Genomic DNA, 22,691 nt, shown 5'->3' with positions numbered 1-22,691 from the left:
TATGCAGAGAATTAAAATAAATCATGTGATGTGAAAGTGACTACTTTAGATTGGGTATACCAAGAAGTTCCCTTTGAGGAAGTGACATTTAAGCTGGTAAGTAAATGCCAGCATGCCAGGTATTCAGAGAGAAGAGCACTCCAGCAGGGAGGTCTACCGGTACAAAGGCCGGAAGAACCAAACGCGGCTCACGTGGCTTAAAGCAAGCGTGGGAAAGTAGTGAAGATGGGGTCAGAGAAGAAGGCAGGGACCACATTGTGTAAACTTTGCCGGCCAGAGTAGAGTTTTGATGTTGTTCTAAGTGTGGTTGGGAGTGACATGGTCTGATTTACATTTTCAAAAAGATCTGTAGTACAGGTACGTGAGTAATGGGCTGTGGGTAGTGGAGACCGAGACCAGTTTGGAAGAGAAACATCGATGGCCTGGACAGCTGTTTTGGAGAAGGTGGGCGGATGTGAGATACAAGTGTGAGAGTGGCTAGGACTGCTGATGAGCAGATGAATAAGACTCAGGGCACGAAGATTTTTGACTTGGGAACAGAACAGGCGCTCCGCGGCTAATAGGAGGAAGAAGGCCATGAAAAAGCCCCTCTTCGGATTCAGGGACCGTTCAGGTCAGGCAGCTGGAGACAGACACGCCCAGCCCCGCCGCGGGTGGCCCGCCAGCTCCGGGACGCTGCGAGAGCCCGGCTGGCGGCGCGCGCGGACCCGGACTCCACGTGCCCCGTGGGGATTTCCGTGTCCTCCGGGCGGGGCCGGAAGAGGAAGTTCGCGCTGCAGCGGCGGCTCCAGCAGCCGCGGCGGCCCCATCCCAGCCCCGCACCCGCCCCTGTCCGGCCCGGCCACCGAGGCAGCGCTGCCACGGGACCCGGAGCCTCCCCCGCCGAGCCTCGCCGCGCCGCGCAGCCGGGCTCCCACCAGTCCGATGGGGCCGCAGCGGGCGCTGCCCACCGCCGCCGCCGCCCTGCTCTGGGGCTTCCTGCTCCCGCTGGTAAGGGGGGCGGGCGGGCGCTCGGGCCTCCCCGGGGCGGGGCCGGGGCCCCTTCCCCCACCCCCCTCCTCGCCAACCCTGGGCTCCCGCCGGACCCCCCACGGCCCGCGCCTGTGCGGCCTGCTCTGGTGTTTCGCCTTCATCCCTCTCCCCTTCCCTTTACTCCCTTTCCTTCCAGCCCGCATTCCCGTCCTTTGAAGTCCCCGAGTACCTTACCCCCAAGAAAGCTACCTGCGGAGACCTCAACACTACTTTGACCTTGGCGCTTCTCTATAGTTTTTCACTGTTCCGGGCGTTGTTAATTGACCTCTGAGTTTTAATGTTCAGCTTTTCTCACCGCTTCTTAACCGGCACTATCCCCACCCTAACCCTGAAAGAAGACGAAAAAAGTATACATGATCCCAGGATACTTAGCGGTTCAGGGACTGCGCTTTAGTTTAATTGCTCTCATACAGATATTTTCCCCCTTCCTCCTCTGTAGTTCATGCTTCGCCTTAGGGCTTGTTTGATTTCTTTTTTCTTTTCTTTTCTTTTCTTTTCTTTTCTTTTCTTTTCTTTTCTTTTCTTTTCTTTTCTTTTTTCTTTTTCTTAGTGGTAGTAGTAGTAGTAGTAACAGTTTAAAATACTTTTTTAAAGAACGCACCAAAAATGTAATACTTTTAGTGGTTTTCAGTTCTCTGCCTAGTTTAAATGGGAGGAGAGTCGGTTAAGTAACAGTAACAAATATGTGTTCACAAGTTTCTTTTTATGATTAGAAAAAAGTAATGATGTCTTAAAATTCAACACCGAACAGTTGGAGCTTCAGTGGGTGGGGGTCAGGACGCCAGTGTTCAGTGTTTCAGTTTTTGTTTCTTGTGAATTTCACTTAGGGAGTTTCAGATTGGAAACTTTCATGAGCTTTATTTATACAGAATTGGTATGCTGTATGCCTGTCTAGTTCCATTTCCATTAGAATGTGTAACTTCTCTGAAAGCGAATATTTTGCTTACTCTCCCGTTTAAAGGATTACTACTAGTGAATGTATTCAATATGAAAGTGTCTTTAACATTTACTGAGAAACCAGAATTGAAGCTTGAAGTGGTTAGTGCCTTTGGTGTATTCATAACTTGCTAGACAGCATTAGGGACATGAATAGGGGACTGTATCTAAAAATTTCTTGGAGTTGGGGGAGTAGGATGTAAAGAGAATAACAGTAGCAGTGTTGGTCTGAATCTTTGAGGTGCTGTTTACCTTGTAATCTGACATGTCCAAAAGATAACAATTCGGATAGTATTTAAATGCACATAAAACTATAAGGTAGATATGAAATTTGTTTGAGTGTTTTTGCACTCATTTTCGTTTGAACATTTTAAGGTAATTGTAAGAATATGCATGTGTGTATAAGTTCCTACTTATCCTTTTTCAACACAAATTAATAATTAACCTAATAATACATCAATTACTCATAAACTCATGTTGAAATTCATATTAAAACCTCTGAATCCCCTCACTAAAAAATGTAAGCAGAATTTTTGTGTAATTTCAAGGGCTCCACAAATCTAAAGTTTGTCCCTATTCTAAACTGTAGCTAGCCTGTCTCTCCCACATTCTAAATGTTATTCTTTTTATATTGCATGCATGCATTTTGTTGCATTTCACCACGTTAATCTTGAATTCTGTACTCCTCAGATGCATGGTTATTGTGGGGACTTAGTAACATTCTTTCGCTCTACAAATACTTAGTGTATATCTCTTATATGCCAGGAGTTGTGCTGGTAACTGTGAAAAAACTGACAGGATCTTTTTAAATTGTAAAGATGTTTTTCTGTGCCAACTAGTATTATTGACTGATTGTTTCTTGTTGGTTTCCCAGTAGATTTGTTTTTTTCTTCACTCTTCCTTTATTTTCTTGAAATGGTCTCTTTCTCATTCCTTTCCTTTTCTGAGGAACTCTAATAAATCTGACATCCTTTTCCTCAGCAGGAGCTCTCGCTCTCTCCTTCCTTCTGCTTACTGGATATCTAGTTCCTTTCCTCCAACACAGTTTATTGTTGTTTTAGTGCAGCTTCTCCCTGGAGCCCTTGAACTCAAGCTACAGCACTTCTGGATGTCTTAATGACTTCTAACCCCATTAGGCATTTAAATCTAGAAATAAAAAGTGCCTGGCAGGTAGTTAATTCTCTCTTGGCTTTGCCATAATTACATATCACACTTGTCCTTTCCCAGTCCAACCCCTACCCCAGACCCAACAGTTAGACCTTTATTTCACAGTGTTATTTGGACTCGGTCACAGAGTTGCTTCAAAGAGAATGAGTGAAGCTTAGCCTGGATCTGATTTTACAAAAGTTCTGTTCAACTTTTCATTACTTCAAAGAATCTTAAGTGCTGTATAGCCACATCTTGGACAGTGAAGTGATAAGCAGGGTCCCCAGGAGAATAATCTTTTGCTAAAATCTACATTCCTTTGTACACTACACCAGCTCAAAAAATATTCTTTAGTTCCTTCTCTTCTGCCCTTCTCTCTAAACCTTTTGGAGAAACTAGGTGTCTGCTACCCAACCTATCAGAGACAGGCTAAGCTACCATGCTGTGGACTGTATTATGTCCTTCCAAAATTCATATGTTGAAGAACTAACCCCTCAATGTTGATGGTGTTTGGAGATGGGGCCTTTGGGAGATAATTAGATTTAGATGAGGTCAGAAGGTAGATCCCTTGTGATGGGATTGATGCCCTTATAAGAAAAGATACCAGAGGGCTTGCTCTCTCTCCCTGCCCAACCCCCTTCCTCTGGTATTTTGTTATGCAGCACAAGCTAACTAAGACAGATTTTGGTACCAGGAGTGGGCTTCTGCTGCAACACATGCAATACACATGTGGAAACAGTTTTGTAATTGGGTAGAGGCTAGAAGAGGTTTGAGATACATGCTAGAAATATGAACATTAAAGGTGATTCTGTTGAGGTGTCAAATGGAAATGAGGAACGTGTTATTGGAAACTAGAGGAAAGGCAGTCCTCGTTATAAAATGACAAAGAACCTGGCTGAACTATGGTCCAGTGTTGTGTGGAAGGAAAAACTGTAAGCAGTGAAATCAGATATTTAGCTGAGGAGATTTCTAAGCAAAATGTTGAAGGAACAGCTTGGTCCTTCCTGACTGCTTATAGTAAAATGCAAAGGAGAGAGAAGAATTGAAGGCATCATTAAGCAGAAAGGAACCAAAATTTGAAGATTTGGAAAATTCTTTTCTATCCATATTGAAAAAAAAAAGTTTGTTCTGGAAAGAACACTTTACACTGTGGCTGAACAGTCACTTGATAAGGAGCTTATGGGATTATATGAGCAGAAACACTACCACTTTGAACGGTTGGGGATGGAAATGGGACAAAATGAAGAAAGGCTGTTGGACTTCTTGGATCTGCCAGGACCGGGTGATAGAGCTATTTGGCTGTGAATGTGCATTATTCTTCACGAAGAGGGAGAAATACCTCCCCAAAGTATTTCAGAGATCATCAAGGCTACCACATCAGTTTCCACAAGCCTTATGGTCTCTGCCAGGAGCCTTTGGGGTGGGACCCCACATAGCCCTGGGGGTGACATTTCTACCCCAGTGGGCCTGGAAGACGGAACGTAGAGCCAAAAAGGATACTTCTCAAGTCTTAAGAGCTAATGGAATCTGTCTTGCTAGGCTTTGGACTTCCTTGGGTCCTCTCACCCGTTTCTTCCTTCTGATTTCTCCCTTATGGAATGGGAATGTCTACCCTATGCCTGGAATTTTGGAAGCACATGACTTGTCTGGTTTTACAAGCTCACAGCTGCAGAGGAATTTTGCCTTGTGATGAAATCTTTGAGTCTCACCATGTCAGATTTAGGTGATGTTTAGATGAGATTTTGGACTTTAGAGTTGATGGTGCAATGAGATAAGACTTTGGGGGCTGTTGGTATGGAATGAATGTATTTCGCATGTGAGAAGGATATGACTTTGGGGGCCAGGGGAGGAATACTGTGGATTAAATTGTTGTTTAAGCCACCTAGGCTGTGGTGTATGTCTAACCCCACACTTTGACAAGCTAGTTTTATCACATTCCTCCTTTAACTTTTATATTCTTCACAATTTTTCTTTTCCCTTCTCTCCTCTCAGCTGTCTTTGTGAATTCTGCATCTCATTGTACAATTTTTAAGTCACTGATGGCTGTCTTATCTCCTTCCCAAAATGTAACGCCTACATGTACATTTCCTTAGAACCTCAAAATAATCCTGAGAGAAGTTTCAGGAAGATTATGACTTGTCCTAGATCATATAGAAACTCATCAAAAGGGGACTTGAACCCAATGTTTTTAGACATTTCTTTATACCTTTCCACTAAGCTGTGCAATAATGATTTTTCTTTTTCTTTTTCTTTTTTTTTTTTTTTTGTGGTTTAGAGATAGAACACAAGACTGATCAGATAAATTTATACATTTATACATTTGCTTTCATTAAAAAAGTTCTAAGGATTGAAGACATGTTTATTATATATTTAATAATTTGTTTTTGTTAAAAATTTACCTGAAATTGGGTCTTTTAACAGCAATCTAGACCATAAAGACTCCAGGTATGGGCTGTTATCCTAAGATACTTTTTTTTTTTTCAATTTGATTACCTTTAGGCCACAATTCGCCAAACATCACCATGTCCTGTGGTCTTGAATCAACTCTAATTTACCTGTCTGGCCTTTCAGGCATTTGAGTTTGTGAATTCGAGTGTAAATAATAAATTCTGTAGTAGTTAAGTGGTAATATTTCTTAAGAAAAACCAGGAAGAAGGCTGGATCTAGGTAACAAATAGCATGTAAGCCCCATGAAGGAAAAACTCTTACTGACTCATTCTCTGCTGTCCTCCATAGAACTTCATAGACTGCAGAGTATTGAATGAATGAATGGTTACCTTGTCTCCAGTACCTCTTAGCCTGTACATTACATGTCCCCAGATTCTCCAAGTGCAAGGAATGATCCTAGCTCTACTTTCCCCATGGCCCACACACTGTTCTGATCCCTGTACATCCTTGTTCTATGCCCTAACTCCCACTGAGCCACTAATTAAGAAATTAAAGATTACACTTAATCTCTGTGGGTCTGGGTCTAGTCACTTTTCAGTGCATCATTTCCATAAACCTTGCATACTGAAAGTAGGAGTGGAAAGAACATAGATTGTCTTAATTATATAACTTATTAAGGAGGGAAAAGGCATAGAAAATATAGAGAATGATCAGAAAGTTATTTTGGCCTGACTTTGGAACATGTCATTCAAACACACAACCCCAGTTCTGCCTTTCCTGTAGAGGCCCCTTTCAACTCTTACTGAATTGCTGTTGACTTAAAACTCGTATCTGTATAAAGAGAAAGATGTTTGTGAAGAAAAGGACACCTTCTACATTGCTGTGATGTAAAGGTAATGGTAGGTGGCTGCTGCTCCTCAGCGTTTACCATTCAGTGATTACACTGTAACTTTTTTCTTCTGGTTTAGTAGTAAACTGATTTTTTTTTTTTTTTGCTAGTTATCATTTTAAATAAATTCTATTTATTAGCAAAACTTGTCCCAAATCCCCAGGCCTTATATTTGGTATCTAAAAATAGAGGAATAGTTTAATTTGTAGATTTTATGAAGAGAGATTGCAGTGAGAGGCAGGGGGTTAATTGGAGAGAGAGTTAGTCAAATTCACATACTGCCCCTTGACACAGAAGGTTTAAGTATGTCTAATGAATAACAATACAAATAACATGGCCCACATTTAACTGACAGACTGTGGAGGCTAGTGGGGAAGCTGGGACCCAGTGATGCATATGCTGAAGAGTTTTCAATGAAATTATGGTTGAAATGAGGGAACTGCTGGCCAAAACATGAATGATGCTATATCAGCATACTGCAGGTACAATGTGACTTTCACCTCTTAAGAAAATTCCTAGGAGGACCTCAGTAATGTCTAGAAGCCTGGTGAGTTTCACTGCTAATCATGATAAAGTCTGTAACTGTGTAATCTTTATACCAGCTTCAGAGCATCACCTGGAAGCTTGTTAGAAATGCATAGTCATAGGCCCCTCCTAAGAACAGCTAGATCAGAATCAGATTTTAACAAGAACATTAAAGTTTAAGAAGCATTTATCTATAATAAAGGGTAAGAAATTGCTGCCCACACAATTTATAATAGCCAAGACATGTATGCAACCTAAATGTCTATCAACAGGTGAATGGATAAAGATGTGGTATATATACACAATGGAATGCTACTCAGCCATAAAAATGAATGAACTAATGCCATTTGCAGCAACATGGATTGACCTAGAGATTGTCATACTAAGTGAAGTTAAGTCAGATGGAGAAAGACAAATACCATATGATACCAATAATATGTAAAATAAAATATGACACAAGTGAACTTATTTACAAAACAGAAACAGACTCACAGACATAAAAAACAAACTTATGATTACCAAAGGAGAACAGGGGGAGCGCAGCGGAGGGATAAATTAGGAGTTTGGGATTAGCAGGTACAAACTACTATATATAAAATAAACAACAAGGTCCTACTGTGTAGCATAGGGAACTATATTCAATATCCTGTAATAAACCATAATGGAAAAGAAAAAAAAAAGAAATTACTGCCAAAATTACTGAGCATAATCTCTAGGGAAAAAGAACCATGCTTGACTAATCTGTTAAGGTTTTTTAAGGAAATATATACATGGGTAAAGATTAACATTGCATTATGCAGAGCTCAATCTTGATCAGGTAAAAATGGACCAAGATACAGAATCCTGGTAGACTCAAAGGATGGCATGGATACAGAGTAGAGGATAGTATGTTAGGTAAAATTTTATCTAGAGAATTGTTATTTTCAGAAGGAATATGTGAAGAACTTATATTTGGAAAGTAGATCCAATATTAGCAGATACCTTTTGAAGGAGAAAGAAGGGTAGAATACAGACAAACCAAATATGTGAACCAAGGAAGAATATGCTAACTGTACTATTAGCTTGGACAGGAGTAGAAAGGCCTGTTTCCTAGGTTAATGTTAGGCTGGTGAGTCAGCATCAGGAGGCTATTTGAACAGAGGCCAGGAATTCAAATACCCATGATTGGAACTACCAGAGGACTGGAGTATAAAGCAGGGAAGTAGCCCCAAAAGATAGGGACATGAAGGTCGGTGCAGGACTGTTACGGTGTGAGCAGGCTGATGAAATAAAGCTTTTTACATGTCCCTTTGTTTAAGGGCTGATTGGTCTGGGAAAATGGGGAGATGGTACACCTGCAAGGATGTGAGTATAGTGTACATCATTATAGTTCTTTTTCAGACTTTTCACTCATCATTTAACACTTGTCATACTGCAAAGTATATAGGAGAAAAATGATCAAAGGAATAGGCAACTATAACATTAAGATAAACTTAAACATCAATATTAATGGGATTATATGGAATATGATTGAAATCAGGTGATCTGAATAAGGTAAATTAGGAAATGTTCATTAACAACAGGCATCCCATGAAGTTTTATGTGAGGTAAATTTGAATCAGAAAAAAAAGAAGTGCTGCTTCACACCTTGGGCTAGTAAACTTGTATGTGAGGATCAAGTAAGATGCAGAATATGAAGGCACTGGTGTGAGGCTGATGATTTGATGGTTGTGGAGAACGCTTGATTTCACTACCAGTGGTTATTGGGACTGTCGTTAAGAGGAAGAATTTGGGATGAGCAATAAGGAGCAGTCATCATAAGGAAAGGAAGTCCATGAAGCTCTAGAGTCCTAGAAGTGGGGGTATTTAGAAGAGTATAAGGAAAGGACTTAGAGTTTGTGGTATTAAGAATGTGGGAGGAACTAATGGTTATTAGAGGAATTTGAGTGGTGGTAGGAGACGCATGCCCAGTATCATAGAGAAGGAGTTAGCAGCTAATGTAGAGCTATATGTGACTAATATTAAAACTGGAGGGGGATGGTTGGGTACTAAGAGGTGCTTGGGGTGTCCAGCTGCATGAAGGAACTTGAAATGATAGCAGATTTGAAAGATTGCTGGTCTGGGTTTTAGAGAGCTCAATTCTAATTCTGGCCCCTGAGACCACTTCATTGTGATCATTTTGGACCTGACTGAGCTGTAGAATGAAAGGACTAGATTATGTTATCCCCAAATCCCTTCATGTTCTTGATACTAAGCTTCTTACTAAGAGAAAATATTTTAATTATTGGTTGAAAATATAAACAGATACAATGAGGTGTCTCCTCACACCAGTTAGAAGGGCCATCATCAAAATGTCTACAAATAATAAATGCTAGAGAGGATGTGGAGAAAAAGGAACCTTCCTACGCTGTTGGGAGTTTAAATTGGTGCAGCCACTACGGAAAACAGTGTGGAGTTTTCTTAAAAAACTAAAAATAAAATTACCATATGATCCAGCAATTCCACTCCTCAGTATATATTTGGAAAAAGTGAAAACTAATTCAAAAAGATACATGCACCCCAGTGTTCATAGCAGCACTATTTACAATTGCCAAGACATGGAAGGAACCTAAGCATCCATCAACAGATGACTGGATAAAGAAGATGTGGTATGTGTCTATATATATAGACACACACACAGAGAGAGGAATACTACTCAGCCATAAAAAAGAATGAAATAGTACCATTTGTAGCAACATGGATGGACCTAGAGATTGTCATCCTAAGTGAAGTAAATCAAAGACAAATATCATATATCACTTATATGTGGAATCTAAAAACCAGTACAAATGAACTTATTTACAAAGCAGAAATACACTCATAGACATAGTAAACAAGCTTATGATTACTGAAGAGGAAGGGAGGGGTAAGTTGGAAGGATGGGATTAACAGATGCACACTGCCATATATAAAACTGATAGGATTTATTATTTAGCACAGGGAACTATATTCAGTATCTCAAAATAAACTATAATGGGAAAGAATTTTTAAAAAAGAATGTAGGTATATACATATGTAGAACCCAATCACTTTGCTGTACACCTGAAACTAACACAATATTGTAAATCAATTATATTTTAATAAAAATAAATAAACTACCCAGAGTTTCTGATTCAGTAGGTCTGGAATAGAGCCCAAGAATTTGCATTTCTAACACCCTAGAAACTACTAAAGTTTTTACTAGAGACTCTGACTTTAATCATATTCTGTTTGTGAGTATCTATTTCATGTTTGTTTTTAATCTTCCCAGTAAGACTATAACTTCTTGTTTAGTGTTTCTTTGGGGAGGACAGCTTTGTTGAGGTATAATTCACATAACATAAAATTCACCCATTTAAAGTGTACAATTCAGTGGCTTTTAGTATATTTACAGATATGTGCAGCCATTACTACAGTCAATTTTAAAACATTTACATCACCTCAAAAAGAAACCAAATAGGTAGAACACAGAGGATTTTTAGGGCAATAAAACTATTTCGTATTCCATGTGATACTGTAATGGTGGATACATGTCATTATACATTTGTCAGAACTTATAAAATGTGCAATACCAGGAGTGAATTCTAAATGTAAACTGTAGACTTTGGGTGGTAGTGAATTGTCAGTGTAGCTTCATTGATTGTAACAAAGGTTAACAGTGGAGACTGGGGGAGGTTATGCATGTGTGTGATAAGGGGATATGTGGGAACTCTACTTTCTGCTGTTTTGCTGCTATGTCTCTCTCCACATCCTTCTTCAAGTTCATGTAAATATACAGCTACAGATAGGAAGCTTTGAGGGTTGGTCTTTTTTTTTTTTTAATAAAAATAGGATACACTATAAATATCTTTCTGGAACTTGCTTTTCTCACTATGAACATCTGTTTCTACAGGTAGATCTAGTTCTTTCTTTGTAATTGCTGGGTACTATGTGTACCGTAATGTAATGGATCCGTATCTGTGGAAGATGTTGATTTTTTTTGTTGCTATAATAATATTGGATAATATTACAGTGAATATCCCTGTACATTTATCTTTGTGCATTTGTGTAATACATCTGTAGGATATGAATCAGAGGATTATTTGTATTAAAAAGCTTGATTGATATTGCCAGTTGTCTATTATAAAGGTTGTATCACTTCAGCAGCAGTGTGCATGGTTAAAACCCAAATCCTGATCTAAATACATTCCTCTCCAAAAGGAGCTTAGTAGATTGATGGATTCCAATCTGTGGCAGGTAAAGGGTAAAGTCAGCCTAGAGACAAGGAAATCCTCAAAGACTAATGAGGTCTTGTCAAAAGGATACAAAGAGCAAGCTGGAAGAGGTTCTCCTGGCCAAATTTGGGACAGTTTGAACCTCATAAAAATAATGGTAATTGCAACTATGTTGAATTTTTAAAAATCAGTGGATCTCTAGTAATACTAAACAAAAGGTGGAAGAGGGAGAGAGTAAATCTCTTTTTTAAAGAATACTAGCTGATAAATGTAGAGGATTGACAGTATGAAGAAACATTCACCAGTTCACAACCCCCAACATAATCTGTAAAATTAAATTCAGGTATGGGTCATCAGCATCATCAGTCATGAAATACTAGGTGAGAGGTTGTTGAACTGTTCACATGATGCTACAGATTACTCACCAATCACAAGGGGAAAATATATTTATTTAACTTTACACTGGAGGAATCCTGCAGTTACTGTGTTAACCAAATAATCAAACTCAGCATCACTAAGGCAGGACATCCTGATAATGTGCCATTTCATTGGATGCAGTAAGAAGTACCCAACTCACTTACAAAGTATTCTTTCAAAAATGTTTGGCCTAAATCTAATCAACCCTCGCAATTATCCGCAGGATTCCCTTCTGTAGTTAGAACTGTGGGTGTTATACTATATGACCTAGGTAGGTTATATTAGTGACTTCTCTGAGTCTCAGAGCCCTCATTTGTAAAATGGTGATAATGAATCAGATAAATGTATGGTGGTAGCCTAAATGTACTTTGTTGAATTTGTATAGTTTGTTTATAACATAAAAATAGTTTGGTGTACAGTAAAAATTTAACATATTCGTTCACATCTGCTGTCAGAATCCATTCACAGCCACCAAGCATATAGCTAAATGAAGACTACATTTCTTTTTTTCTACAGATAATTTCCTTATGTAACTATTTTCTGTAATCTGATGGCATGTTTCGAGAATCCCCTACACTTGCCTAGGTGCATAAGCTCATGAAGCCCCAAGTATGCCAGAAAGCCTTCTAGTGAAATATTCAAGGGAGATTTTAAGTAAGAGAGCATGAATTAGAACATTTCTGTACTCTTTAGACATTTAGATTGACTTGTCTGAAATTTTATAGTTCAAAAATGGTCAAATAACAGCAATTTCATGTGCCTCAGCCTAATGCATGCGTTGTGGTAGAGGCTTAGTACACTACCTTTATCTGCCAAGCAATCCTTTTTCCCCCTTATGTTGTAGTGCAAGATTTTCTCAGAGGAGGAGAGAGGAAGGAGCTGGATTGATCCAAGTCTGAGGGGAACTGTGATGTGGAGTGGTTTTCTAATTATCTTAGAATGTTTCATTTCCTAGGCTCCACTCCCACCTCCCACCCCCTTTTCTTTCCAGGTAGTGGGGAATGAGGCACAAGGAAAGGACAGTTTTCTAGTTCTTCTTTTTCCTGACTTTAAATTCTGGATTGGTCTATTTGAATAAGCAGTTGCAGGGTCTTAAAAACTTGAGATTTCCGGTTTCTGTGGTTTTTTTTCCAAAGAGAGCACTTAGAAATACTGGTGTACCTTTTATTTATTTACTTACTTACCCTAGTTACTCATAGAATATGGAAGGAAGACAGGTTGAGGGATTTCAGGGGCATTTTCTTTTATAGAATATAAGCAATAGAGTAATAACTGATAAGAGATTGGGAAGTTTCAGGCTGTAAAGGGAGTACTGCAGTTGTCACATCATGCAAGATTCCTCCCTGGGATATGGCCCTTATAACAAGGGTCTGTAAGAGAGTGATTTATCTTCCTTACAGTTCCGGGCAAATGCGTATAGTTTCAGTATTTCCTCAAACAAGAAGAAATTAATTCATTGGAAGACCTTCCTCCTTAAGGAAATGTGGTCAAACCTTTATATAAATAGCTTTATTAAAATCCTTAGTTCTTGGCAAGCCAAGTTATTGTCACTGTGAAAATTATTGTTCACGCCCTAGGCAGCTGCTCAGGAAGCAATTCTGCACGCGTCTGGAAATGGCAGGCCTTCACCATCTAAGGACTACTGCATGCTGTATAACCCTCACTGGACAGCTCTTCCAAGTACCCTAGAAAATGCAGTAAGTAAACCACAGCTTCTATTCTAAAAATGGAATGATTTGTAAACAAAAATATTGAATAATGAGAATGAGTATTTTTCTGTGTAAACTAGTTGTAATATATTGTGGTTAATACATAATAATTTTATTCTTCTTGCTTAAGTAGTTTTCTCTCCGTGGGAAAAACAAGTTAGTGGATTTTTAAAAAATACTTCCTCAAAACCTGATTGTCATAAAATATTTCTAATTTGAAAGAACGTTGTATTAAACCAGTGTTAATACTTCATTACTGAATGTATTTAGGGTGACATATGATATTTATCATGTTAAAGGCATTTCTTCTTTCCAGTCTTCCATTAGTTTGATGAATCTGACTACCACAACACTGTGCAACCTTTCTGATATTCCTCCTGATGGAATAAAGAATAAAGCAGTTGTGGTACAGTGGGGAACCTGCCATTTTCTTGAAAAAGCCAGAATTGCACAAACAGGAGGTGCTGAAGCTTTGTTGGTTGCCAATAACAGTGTCCTAGTAAGTTATAAAATTATGATTACTTCTTTTGAGTTCAGGGTATCAAATTTTAGAGGAATTAAACTATTCTCTGTGTGTGGTTTAGGGGCTGAATTTTGAATAATCTGATAGTAGGATTCTTTTCAAATAAACATTCTGGTTATGTTGAGCATTTAATTGGAAATTTTTGTTGTTTCTTTTTCATTCCTAAAGTAGACAAGACTATGTTAGGAACAATGTGTGTGTGTGTGTGTGTGTTGCACATACATATATATGACATACCTCTGTTTGTGTATGTACGTAAAATATCAGTTTAAGTTTATGCTAAAATCATTCCAATTTGAGAATTTGTACTATAATAGTAAGAAAGAACCCATGAAACTTTGTTTTATAACTTAAATGTAACATTTATATTTAATGGAATTATTTATGTTTTATTTTGTAAACACACTAGTCATTCCTAAGTTTTCATAATATTTTTTTCTTTTAGTTTCCTCCCTCAGGGAACAAATCTGAATTTCAGGATGTGAAAATACTGATTGCTTTTATAAACCACAAAGACTTTAAAGATATGATGCAGGTAAATTAGTAATTATATATTTGACAAAGTTTATAAATAGTACAACTTTTTTAATCCTTGATATTTTATTTAGATTATATCTGCTTCATTTGCTAACAAGAAGTTATAAAAGCCTATCGTATCTTTATTTGGAAAGTATTCATCCCCCTCAACCTCCTCTCCCATTTAGCACAAAGTGTTTCAGAGCACTGACTTTAGAAAGGATAGTTCTGTTTGGATTCCTTTTAAAAATCTTTGTTTCATATCATTTATCTTAACTTTAAATCCCTGAACAAAATGTGATTGTGTTCAATGCTGCACTTTCAAGATCTAATAAACCAAAGCACAGCCTCATGATTTTGACAAGAGACCACAGTATCTTGTCAATAGTTCCAGTATTGTTGACTGTCTTGTGTATAGTGTCCATTCCAGAATGACATTGGAATATTGCTGCCATATGCTGTAGTAAAAAGAAAACACTGTATTTACTATTATTTTGCTTTTCAGACTCTCGGAGATAATGTTACTGTGAAAATGTATTCTCCTTCGTGGCCTAACTTTGACTATACTATGGTGGTAATTTTTGTGATTTCTGTGTTCACTGTGGCATTAGGAGGATATTGGAGTGGACTAATTGAATTGTAAGTTTAATTAAACTGTAGTGTTTTTAAGAAAAATGGGTAAAAAATTATTGTTTGGTAATCATTTTATCATGTAACTACATTTAAAATTCTAATTGTTTCCGGAATATAGTGCTGATTAGATTAGATTGCAAGTTTGTCCTCATATCGGTCATTTAACTCCTCATTGAGAAGAAGCGAGTCATAGGCTCCTCCAGTTCTGCTGGCGCGGAAACGGTGAAATTCCATCAAAGACTCTTTTAAATTAAACTGTTTAATTATCTCTCTCAGAAAATGTGAAGGTAACTAACATCCTAATGTGCCTATTTATTTGAATTGGAAGAAAATAAACAAGAGAAGCTGGGGAGTCTTTCAGCTCCTCCTGAATTGAGTCATTACAGTGTGACCTCACCATTCTGTTTAATGCTTTAGGAATTCTAAGGATATTAATTAAGCGTGTCCATATTTTAATTTAAATATAGAAATTCCAAATGTACATAAAATTTGGGTTTCTCTATTTAATAGCAACCTAAACCCAATCTTTTTACAGTTATGTACCTTTGGCTTTAGATTACAATGGGCAATATAGTTTAAAAGGATCAGTTCACATTTATAACTCTGAGTGAAAAATCATACTCAGAGCATATTATTTTATGTGTAAAAAAAATGTATTCACTTTATAAATTGATCTGTAGGTTCCATTAAAAGGGGCTTATTTGAAGCTAAATGAAGATAATAAGCTTATTTCTAATTTCTTAAAATACTAAAATTTGATTGACTTATATTAAGAGAGAAATCTTACGGTTTGACAAGCGTTAAACCTGGAGTATTGAGCTTTAAATGTTTTACAAATTTGGAAAACACATTTCAACATGCATTAGGCACATGTTTTCACATGAGTAAGCATTGTTTTTCCTTCATTATTAATCTTTATGAAACATAGTATCTTAGATCTCCAAAATCATTTTCTAGATTTTATGGTGAAACTTTATAAATAAATTTCCCCAAAACTACTGACTCATTGAAAACATTTTCCCATTTAATATAGATTCTCACTATACTTCCATTACTGTGTAAATTGTTTCTTCTGTAGAGTAATGCTTCCCAAACTGTCAGGTGCATACAAACCGAAATCTCATTAAAATGAAAATTCAGTTTTAGCAGTCTTGGGATGGGTGCCCAGATTCTGCATTTTGAACAAGCTCCTGAGTGATTTTTCTGGCCCATGTTTGACACTTTGAGTTAGCATGGCAAGCGTCACATGCACGTCAGGGCAGCCTCTTCTTCAGGAAAGTTGAAGATGAGAACATATAAGTTATTTTGTTCATAAAACATGGTGATGGGCAAAAACAGTATGTTGCCATCAGTAACCAATTGGGAGAGTAGATGTCCTTTACATGAGGGATTGTGGATTTTGAAATTGAGGTGACTGATTATCTAAAGACAGAAATAACTAAGTGTTTGTATGTATTTGGGGATGAGGCGGGTGACAGTATAGAGAAAGAGAGCGATGATAATCAGTGATAAAATGGAAAAAGTTTCATAAAAAGTAGAATTATTGAGAACATAAAAACCACTTGCAACAACATGGCTGGATTTTGATGGCATTATGCTAAGTGAAATAAGTCAGACAAATACCAAATGATCTCATTTATGTGTGAAATCTAAAAAAAAAACCAGACTCATACATACAGAGAATAGATTGGTGGTTACCAGAGGTAGGAAGGTGGAATGTGAGCAAAATGGGTGAAGGTGCTCAAAAGGCACAAAATTCCAATTATAAATAAGTCCTGGTGATGTAATGAAATATGGTGATAATAGTTAATAATTCTGTAGTGTATATTTGAAAGTTGCTAAAAGAATAGATCTTAAAAGTTCTCGTCACAAGAAAAAAACTTGTTTAGCTGTGTGGCAGTAGATGTGAACTAGACTTATTGCAGTGATCATTTTGTGGTATGTACAAATAGCAAATCATTGTGTTGTACACCTGAAACTAATACAGTGTTATATGTCAGTTATATCTAATTAAACAAAAATAACACAAGGACTTATTTAGCAAGTAAAGAGAGACTGAAAGAGAAGGGAAAAGAGAGTAAGACTTAGGGGAGGGAAAATTTGCCAGAACAGGACCTCATAACCCAGAATTATCTGCCAAATGAACAATGTACTATGTGCAAAAGGGAAAAATGCTTTGGTTCCATATAAAGACTTTCCAGTGGAGAGTTAAAATCTTATTATAACGAGATCGCTGGTCCTCAAGCTTCAGAAATTCAAGATGGCATGAAAGAAAGCTTAGCTTCCTGTTGCATATGGCTATTGAGCTGATTTAAGAGTACAGTTTTTTTAAAAGATGAATTGTATTATTTTAACATGAAGTAAGTCTGATACATGTTTCCCCTCAAGAAATTATCTGATGCTTTTTAGTACACTTAATATGAATATGTAACTTTTTTATTATCATGACTTTTATGTGTGTTATGATGAAAATGTCTTTAAATGTATCTGTTTGCAATGATAGATACCAAATGTTGGCACATTTTCCCACTCAGATACCACTTTCATGAAACTTCTGTTAATGCCCTGTCATCCAGCTCCACATGTCAGGGAGGTACTGTGTGTCTCTCCTCAAACTCTCTCCCTGCTCTTTTCCCAGGCAGCCTCCCTAGAGTCGCAGATGCCTAGAATAGTGATCATCCCAATCAGCAGTTTTCTAATAAGAAAGTAGCAGGTTGGTAAATAAGAAGTTTGGCGAATGTACAGTTTGATAGAAATAAGTCTTTTTTTAACCTAAAGTTTGTATTGAGCCCAGACCTGGTAAAAAAAAGGGTCAGGATATAAAAAAAGGGAACAGAGTTTGGTAGACCAGAGTTGAGGAGACTGGAACCAGAAAAGTATCAAGTGGATTCTGTGTAACTGGGAGAGAAAACAAGGTGAAAGAACAAAGACTGCTCCACAGAGGACACTTGTGACTCTTTCCTCTTCAACTTCTGTGTTTGCCTTTTATTAGCTGGGTAACCCAGCATGGGTTGTTAGGAGAAATAGAAACAATGTTTTGCTATCTTAAATCAAGGGAGGACAAAGCTATGTGTTGAAGTTCTTTTGAATCCTTCATAATACATTGATGGGCACCAAACAGATATGTCGTAAATTCTTGGCTGTTTGGTAGAAGAATTTAATGTTTACATTTAGAAGAAGCTAATTTCAAAAGTACTTTACTATCTGTAAGTTGGTAACATTAAGTGTGAAAAAGAATTGGTTATCATTTGAAACTTATTATGTCAGTATAGTTTCCAAATTAGATAATATAAACATCCATAAACATTAATTTATTTATATAGTAAATGTCATCTGTTTTAACAGTTCCGCTTCCAGGAAAAAAAATGCTGTTTCAAAAGTTAGTGGTTAATAACAGATCAACTCTGGAGACTAGAACTATAGGGAGTTTCCAGATTAAAAAATTATTTTTGGTATGCAGTTTTTTTTTAAAGTATATTACTTTGTAATAAACTAATTTAAGTCAGTGTTAGAGATAGATTTTTAAAAAACTGTACTTGGCAGAGTTTTGCTTAACTTCCTGTGTATATTTATGCAGGGAAAGCATGAAGGCAGTGATGAACACTGAAGACAGAGAAATGAAGAGAAAGAAGGAAGAATATTTTACTTTTAGTCCTCTAACAGTTATAATATTTGTGGTCATCTGCTGTATTATGATGGTCTTACTTTATTTCTTCTACAAATGGTTGGGTAAGAAGTCATATTTTGTATTTGCTCCTTTTAGCATACAGTCTTTTCATTTACTTCGCCAGATTTTTTTTTTTTCCTTTAAGACATTCTACCTGGAAAACTTAAGTGAATAATTAAAAAGTGATGTTAACTTTTTAAACTATCAGAAGTATTAGGTTCCCATTACTCTGGGGTAAAAAAATATTCTGATTAAAAATATAGTGTGTCTTTAGATAAGAACACTTCTTCATGGATGACTTGAAAGAATTGCTGTTGTCCCTAAGTTTCCCTCTTTGCAGATAAAGCATGATAGCCCAGTATCTAGGCAGCAGTCTAAGGACTTCTTGGTGGCTATATTTAGTTACATGAAATGGAAGATTATTCACATTACTAATTTATTGTTTCTGCTTACCCCCAGAGTGTGGTTTGTCCTTTTTGTCAGTTTGCAATTCAAGGTTTTGTACTGCTTAAATTTTATTTTGCTTGTATAAACAGTTAAGACCACACTACATCTGAAGACACACAGGTACTTGTCTGTGGTCTAGAGAATAACTGATCATTTTTCCTTTAAGAAGGTAAAGATAATGGCTTGCCCATCCCTTGGACAGTCTTCTTAGTGGTCTAATAGGATGGAAATTTGCCATCTGTGGCCAACGCTCAGCAAAAAGAGGAGGGAGACCAGGGAAAAGGAGAGTGTGCCTGGTGAGAACTAGCAAAAACCCTTCGTAAGAACTACCACAGGCTACAGTGCTTATTTAGAGAATATTAGTATAATTTTCTGGACTAGAAAACTGAGGCCCTAAGGTTCGTTTTAGCTTATTGTTCAACTTCTCCTGTCCTATGGCAGCAATTTTAAAACTATACCTGTGGCATATATTTTCAATTAGGAAAAAATTATTCTTTGAGTATCACTCATATTTTGGTCTGTTGCTGGGAGGGTTGACACTAGGGTGATTTTGTATTATGTCGTCATTGCGCAGCTAGTTTTTCTGATTTAATTCTCAGCCTTCATTTATTTGTGTCTGACCCCTAGTTGATATATTTCATGGCCTTTGATAGAAAAAAGAGATTTTTGTTCTTTACTCTTAAAGCATGTTTTGGTAAGAAATTTCCTTAAACTCATTGCTATTTAAAAAGTTGACCCTGTTTATAATTTTCAATGTAAAAGGAAGATCATCAAACCTCATGGTTATCCCAGGACATGGGATCTAATTGTGACTCTGACAACGGTGTATAAATTGCAAGATCTAGTGTACCTTCAAATGGTTGCTTATGGTTAAATTGCTGCCATTTCTTAATGTATCTAACGTACTAAATTACTAAGTTTCTCCTTACCACTTTAGGCTAAGTCATACTCAAGAAACTACCTAAGGATAGTTATATTAACCAAATTATCATGCCTAATCATTTTCTTTGATATAGCCTGACATTGAATGAGACACCTTAAAACTCTGTTAGGGCCTCCTGAGCATGATTTCCACTAGAATTTTAAAACTTGGGTTGGAAGCTGTTGGTAGATGACTCCCCAAACTCAATTTGGCAATCTTTGACTGTCTATCTTACTACTCAGATTACATATATATATATCCAATAATTAAAATAACAAATAATAAGCTAGTGAAAAAGTAATTTGTCCAAGCTCACCAATTAGGAAGTGACTATCCCTGATTTACTATTTCCGTTTACTCTCTTTTCTCACCTGAAGAACAGAGTTACAGTTTTCTGAAATCTAGTGGAATTTGCAAAATTCAGGTAAAATTTGTATTTCCATTGTGATATTTTGAGAAAGTTCAGAAAACAAATACTTTTATTTTAGAGTACAATAAAGAGTACAATAATTTCTCCCCCTTTTTAACAACAGAGAGATCAAATGTTTTTAATTTTAAATAATTCTCAAATAAGTATAGGTAATATAGAAAAACATTTGTGAATTTTAACTACCTTAGTCTATCTTGACAAAGAGATTTGTTTAAATGGATTTGGTTTTGCCACAAGTCAAGTTATTAGAGACAAATTCCACCATAGGAAAATATAGATAACATGGTTAACATAGGTGTTAGTTTTCATCTGTAAGCTGCATTTTACAAAGCATTTATAATGGTTTACTAATTCTTCCACTTGTTACATTTAAATTAAATACTCACACATGTCTATAGCTCACTTCATAGACATCTTTCATAAACATGTGAGTTTGAATCACTGAATTATTGAAAATGTAGAGCCAGGTTTAGCCCCTTAAGCAATCCTATCAGTATGTAAGGGAACTAAAGCAACACATAAAATACCCACTCTTAAAACTCAAGATCTGAGTATTTTCAGCTTAGTAACCAATTCAGATTAGAGTCTGGTAGTTGCATTGAAAATATAATCCCATAAGAAAGCCAAATAATTAATATTGATCTTATAAATATTTTCTTATCATATTTCCTTTTGTTCTCATATAATTTAGTGTCTTGTTTTTTTCTAGTTTATGTTATGATAGCAATTTTCTGCATAGCATCAGCGATGAGTCTGTACAACTGTCTTGCTGCCCTAATTCGTAAGATACCATGTGGACAATGCACGTATGTATCTCTTATGAGGAAGCCTACAATGTTGGTATTTGTAACTTAAAACAACACAAGGAGAAGTAGGAGTGTTATTTTAAACCTGCGCAGAGCAATATACACATTGCTATTTAAATTTAAATTAATTTTAAAAGTAAATAAAATTAAAAATTCATTTGCTCAGTGTCATTAGCCACATTTCAAGTGCCAAATAACCACATGTGGCTAGTGACCACTGTATTGGACAGCATAGGTATAGAGCATTTTTATCATCATGGTTCTACTGATTAATCTAACTGATAAATATTTTATTGTCTATCACTTGTTGTACTTAAAATCAAGACTTTTAAATTGGTATTTCAATAGCTTTCTTGTAACTTTGTTCATTTGTCATATTAAGTGAACATTGTATTTCATCTATAGGGTAAATTAACCTATTTCAATCTGTTTTTTAGGATAGTGTGTCGTGGCAAAAGCATTGAAGTGAGACTTATTTTTCTCTCTGGACTGTGCATAGCAATAGCTGTTGTTTGGGCTGTATTTCGAAATGAAGATAGGTATGAGTACTCATTGTATTTGCTTTTAGATTAGACAAAGGGTGGATTATTTTATATCTTGCCTTGCTAATTATTCATTATGATTATGATGGATTTTTTTACTTTTTCCCAAAACACCATAGTCTTGAAACAAGCTAAATAAATTCTTAAATAAACAGATCTTGTGCTCATGGATTTGAGGTTGTCTAAAGAAGGAAATATGAATTAAGATTTAAACATCTAAGCTGAAATAGGCTTCAGAAATGTACTTAATTGTGGTATGGCTACACGGAGGAGTGCAATGCAGCTGTTAAGAATGAAGAAGAGCCTCTCTCTCTCTGTGAATTAATATGCAGTGACTTCCAGGATATATTTTTAAGTGAAAATAGCAAAGTGTAGAAGAATATCTAAAGTATGCTATCTTTCATAGAAGAAGAAGGAAATATAGGAAAATATACAGGAATCTGTCCATTTGTAGGAAGGAGAACCAGAAAAAAAATTTAACAGTTTCTTAATAAAATTATTAAAACCCAAAAGGGTTTAATGGCCTAAAGTTTGGGAGCAAAGTTCATATAATTTTAGGCTGCTTCAGGTATGATAATCAATTGATAATTATTCATGTCAGTTTCTTATAGTTCTCATTTCTTTATGCTTTAACTGTCTAGATGTATATTAACAATAATATCCTTTGTTATGAGCTACCTTTCTAAAAAGAGACATACATAAATCCAAAGATTAAGGATAAATGATGCACTTGCGTCTGACGTATGTTCTTCTGAGGTAGCCTTTCAGCATTTTCTTGGCAGAGTGGTATTTGTTTTTCTACTAGGACAGTAAATTACTAAATATGGGGAGTATGAGAGGTTTTTTTGGTTGTCATAATTGCTGCTTAATAATTGATTAAGTTATTTAAATCTTAGCAATTGAACAGAGTTACTTTAGTGATCTGTTTCTTTTGAAAAGTTCCATCTAAAAA

General features: G+C 36.6%; 1 protein-coding gene across 4 annotated transcripts in view; it reads left to right on the top strand.

The window, feature by feature from the left end:
* The first annotated feature begins 247 nt into the window (after nt 1-247).
* Nucleotides 248-22,691, top strand: part of SPPL2A (signal peptide peptidase like 2A) — a 41,838-nt gene continuing 19,394 nt past the window's right edge. The window contains exons 1-8 of one of the 4 annotated variants that reach the window (XM_074366120.1): nt 248-990; nt 13,122-13,241; nt 13,570-13,752; nt 14,222-14,311; nt 14,798-14,931; nt 18,503-18,654; nt 21,101-21,197; nt 21,635-21,736. In XM_074366120.1, the coding sequence (XP_074222221.1) occupies nt 577-990; nt 13,122-13,241; nt 13,570-13,752; nt 14,222-14,311; nt 14,798-14,931; nt 18,503-18,654; nt 21,101-21,197; nt 21,635-21,736 (1,292 nt within the window). In that variant the 5' untranslated portion in view covers nt 248-576. The remainder of the gene's footprint in view (nt 991-13,121; nt 13,242-13,569; nt 13,753-14,221; nt 14,312-14,797; nt 14,932-18,502; nt 18,655-21,100; nt 21,198-21,634; nt 21,737-22,691) is intronic. The other 3 variants (XM_074366121.1, XM_074366118.1, XM_074366119.1) reach the window with 3 other exon arrangements.

Source organism: Camelus bactrianus, chromosome 6 (genome assembly GCF_048773025.1).
Source record: "Camelus bactrianus isolate YW-2024 breed Bactrian camel chromosome 6, ASM4877302v1, whole genome shotgun sequence".
NCBI classification, from domain to species: domain Eukaryota; kingdom Metazoa; phylum Chordata; class Mammalia; order Artiodactyla; family Camelidae; genus Camelus; species Camelus bactrianus.
The sequence above is the reverse complement of the archived record's forward strand: the minus strand, read 5'-3'. Positions and strand labels throughout refer to the sequence as shown.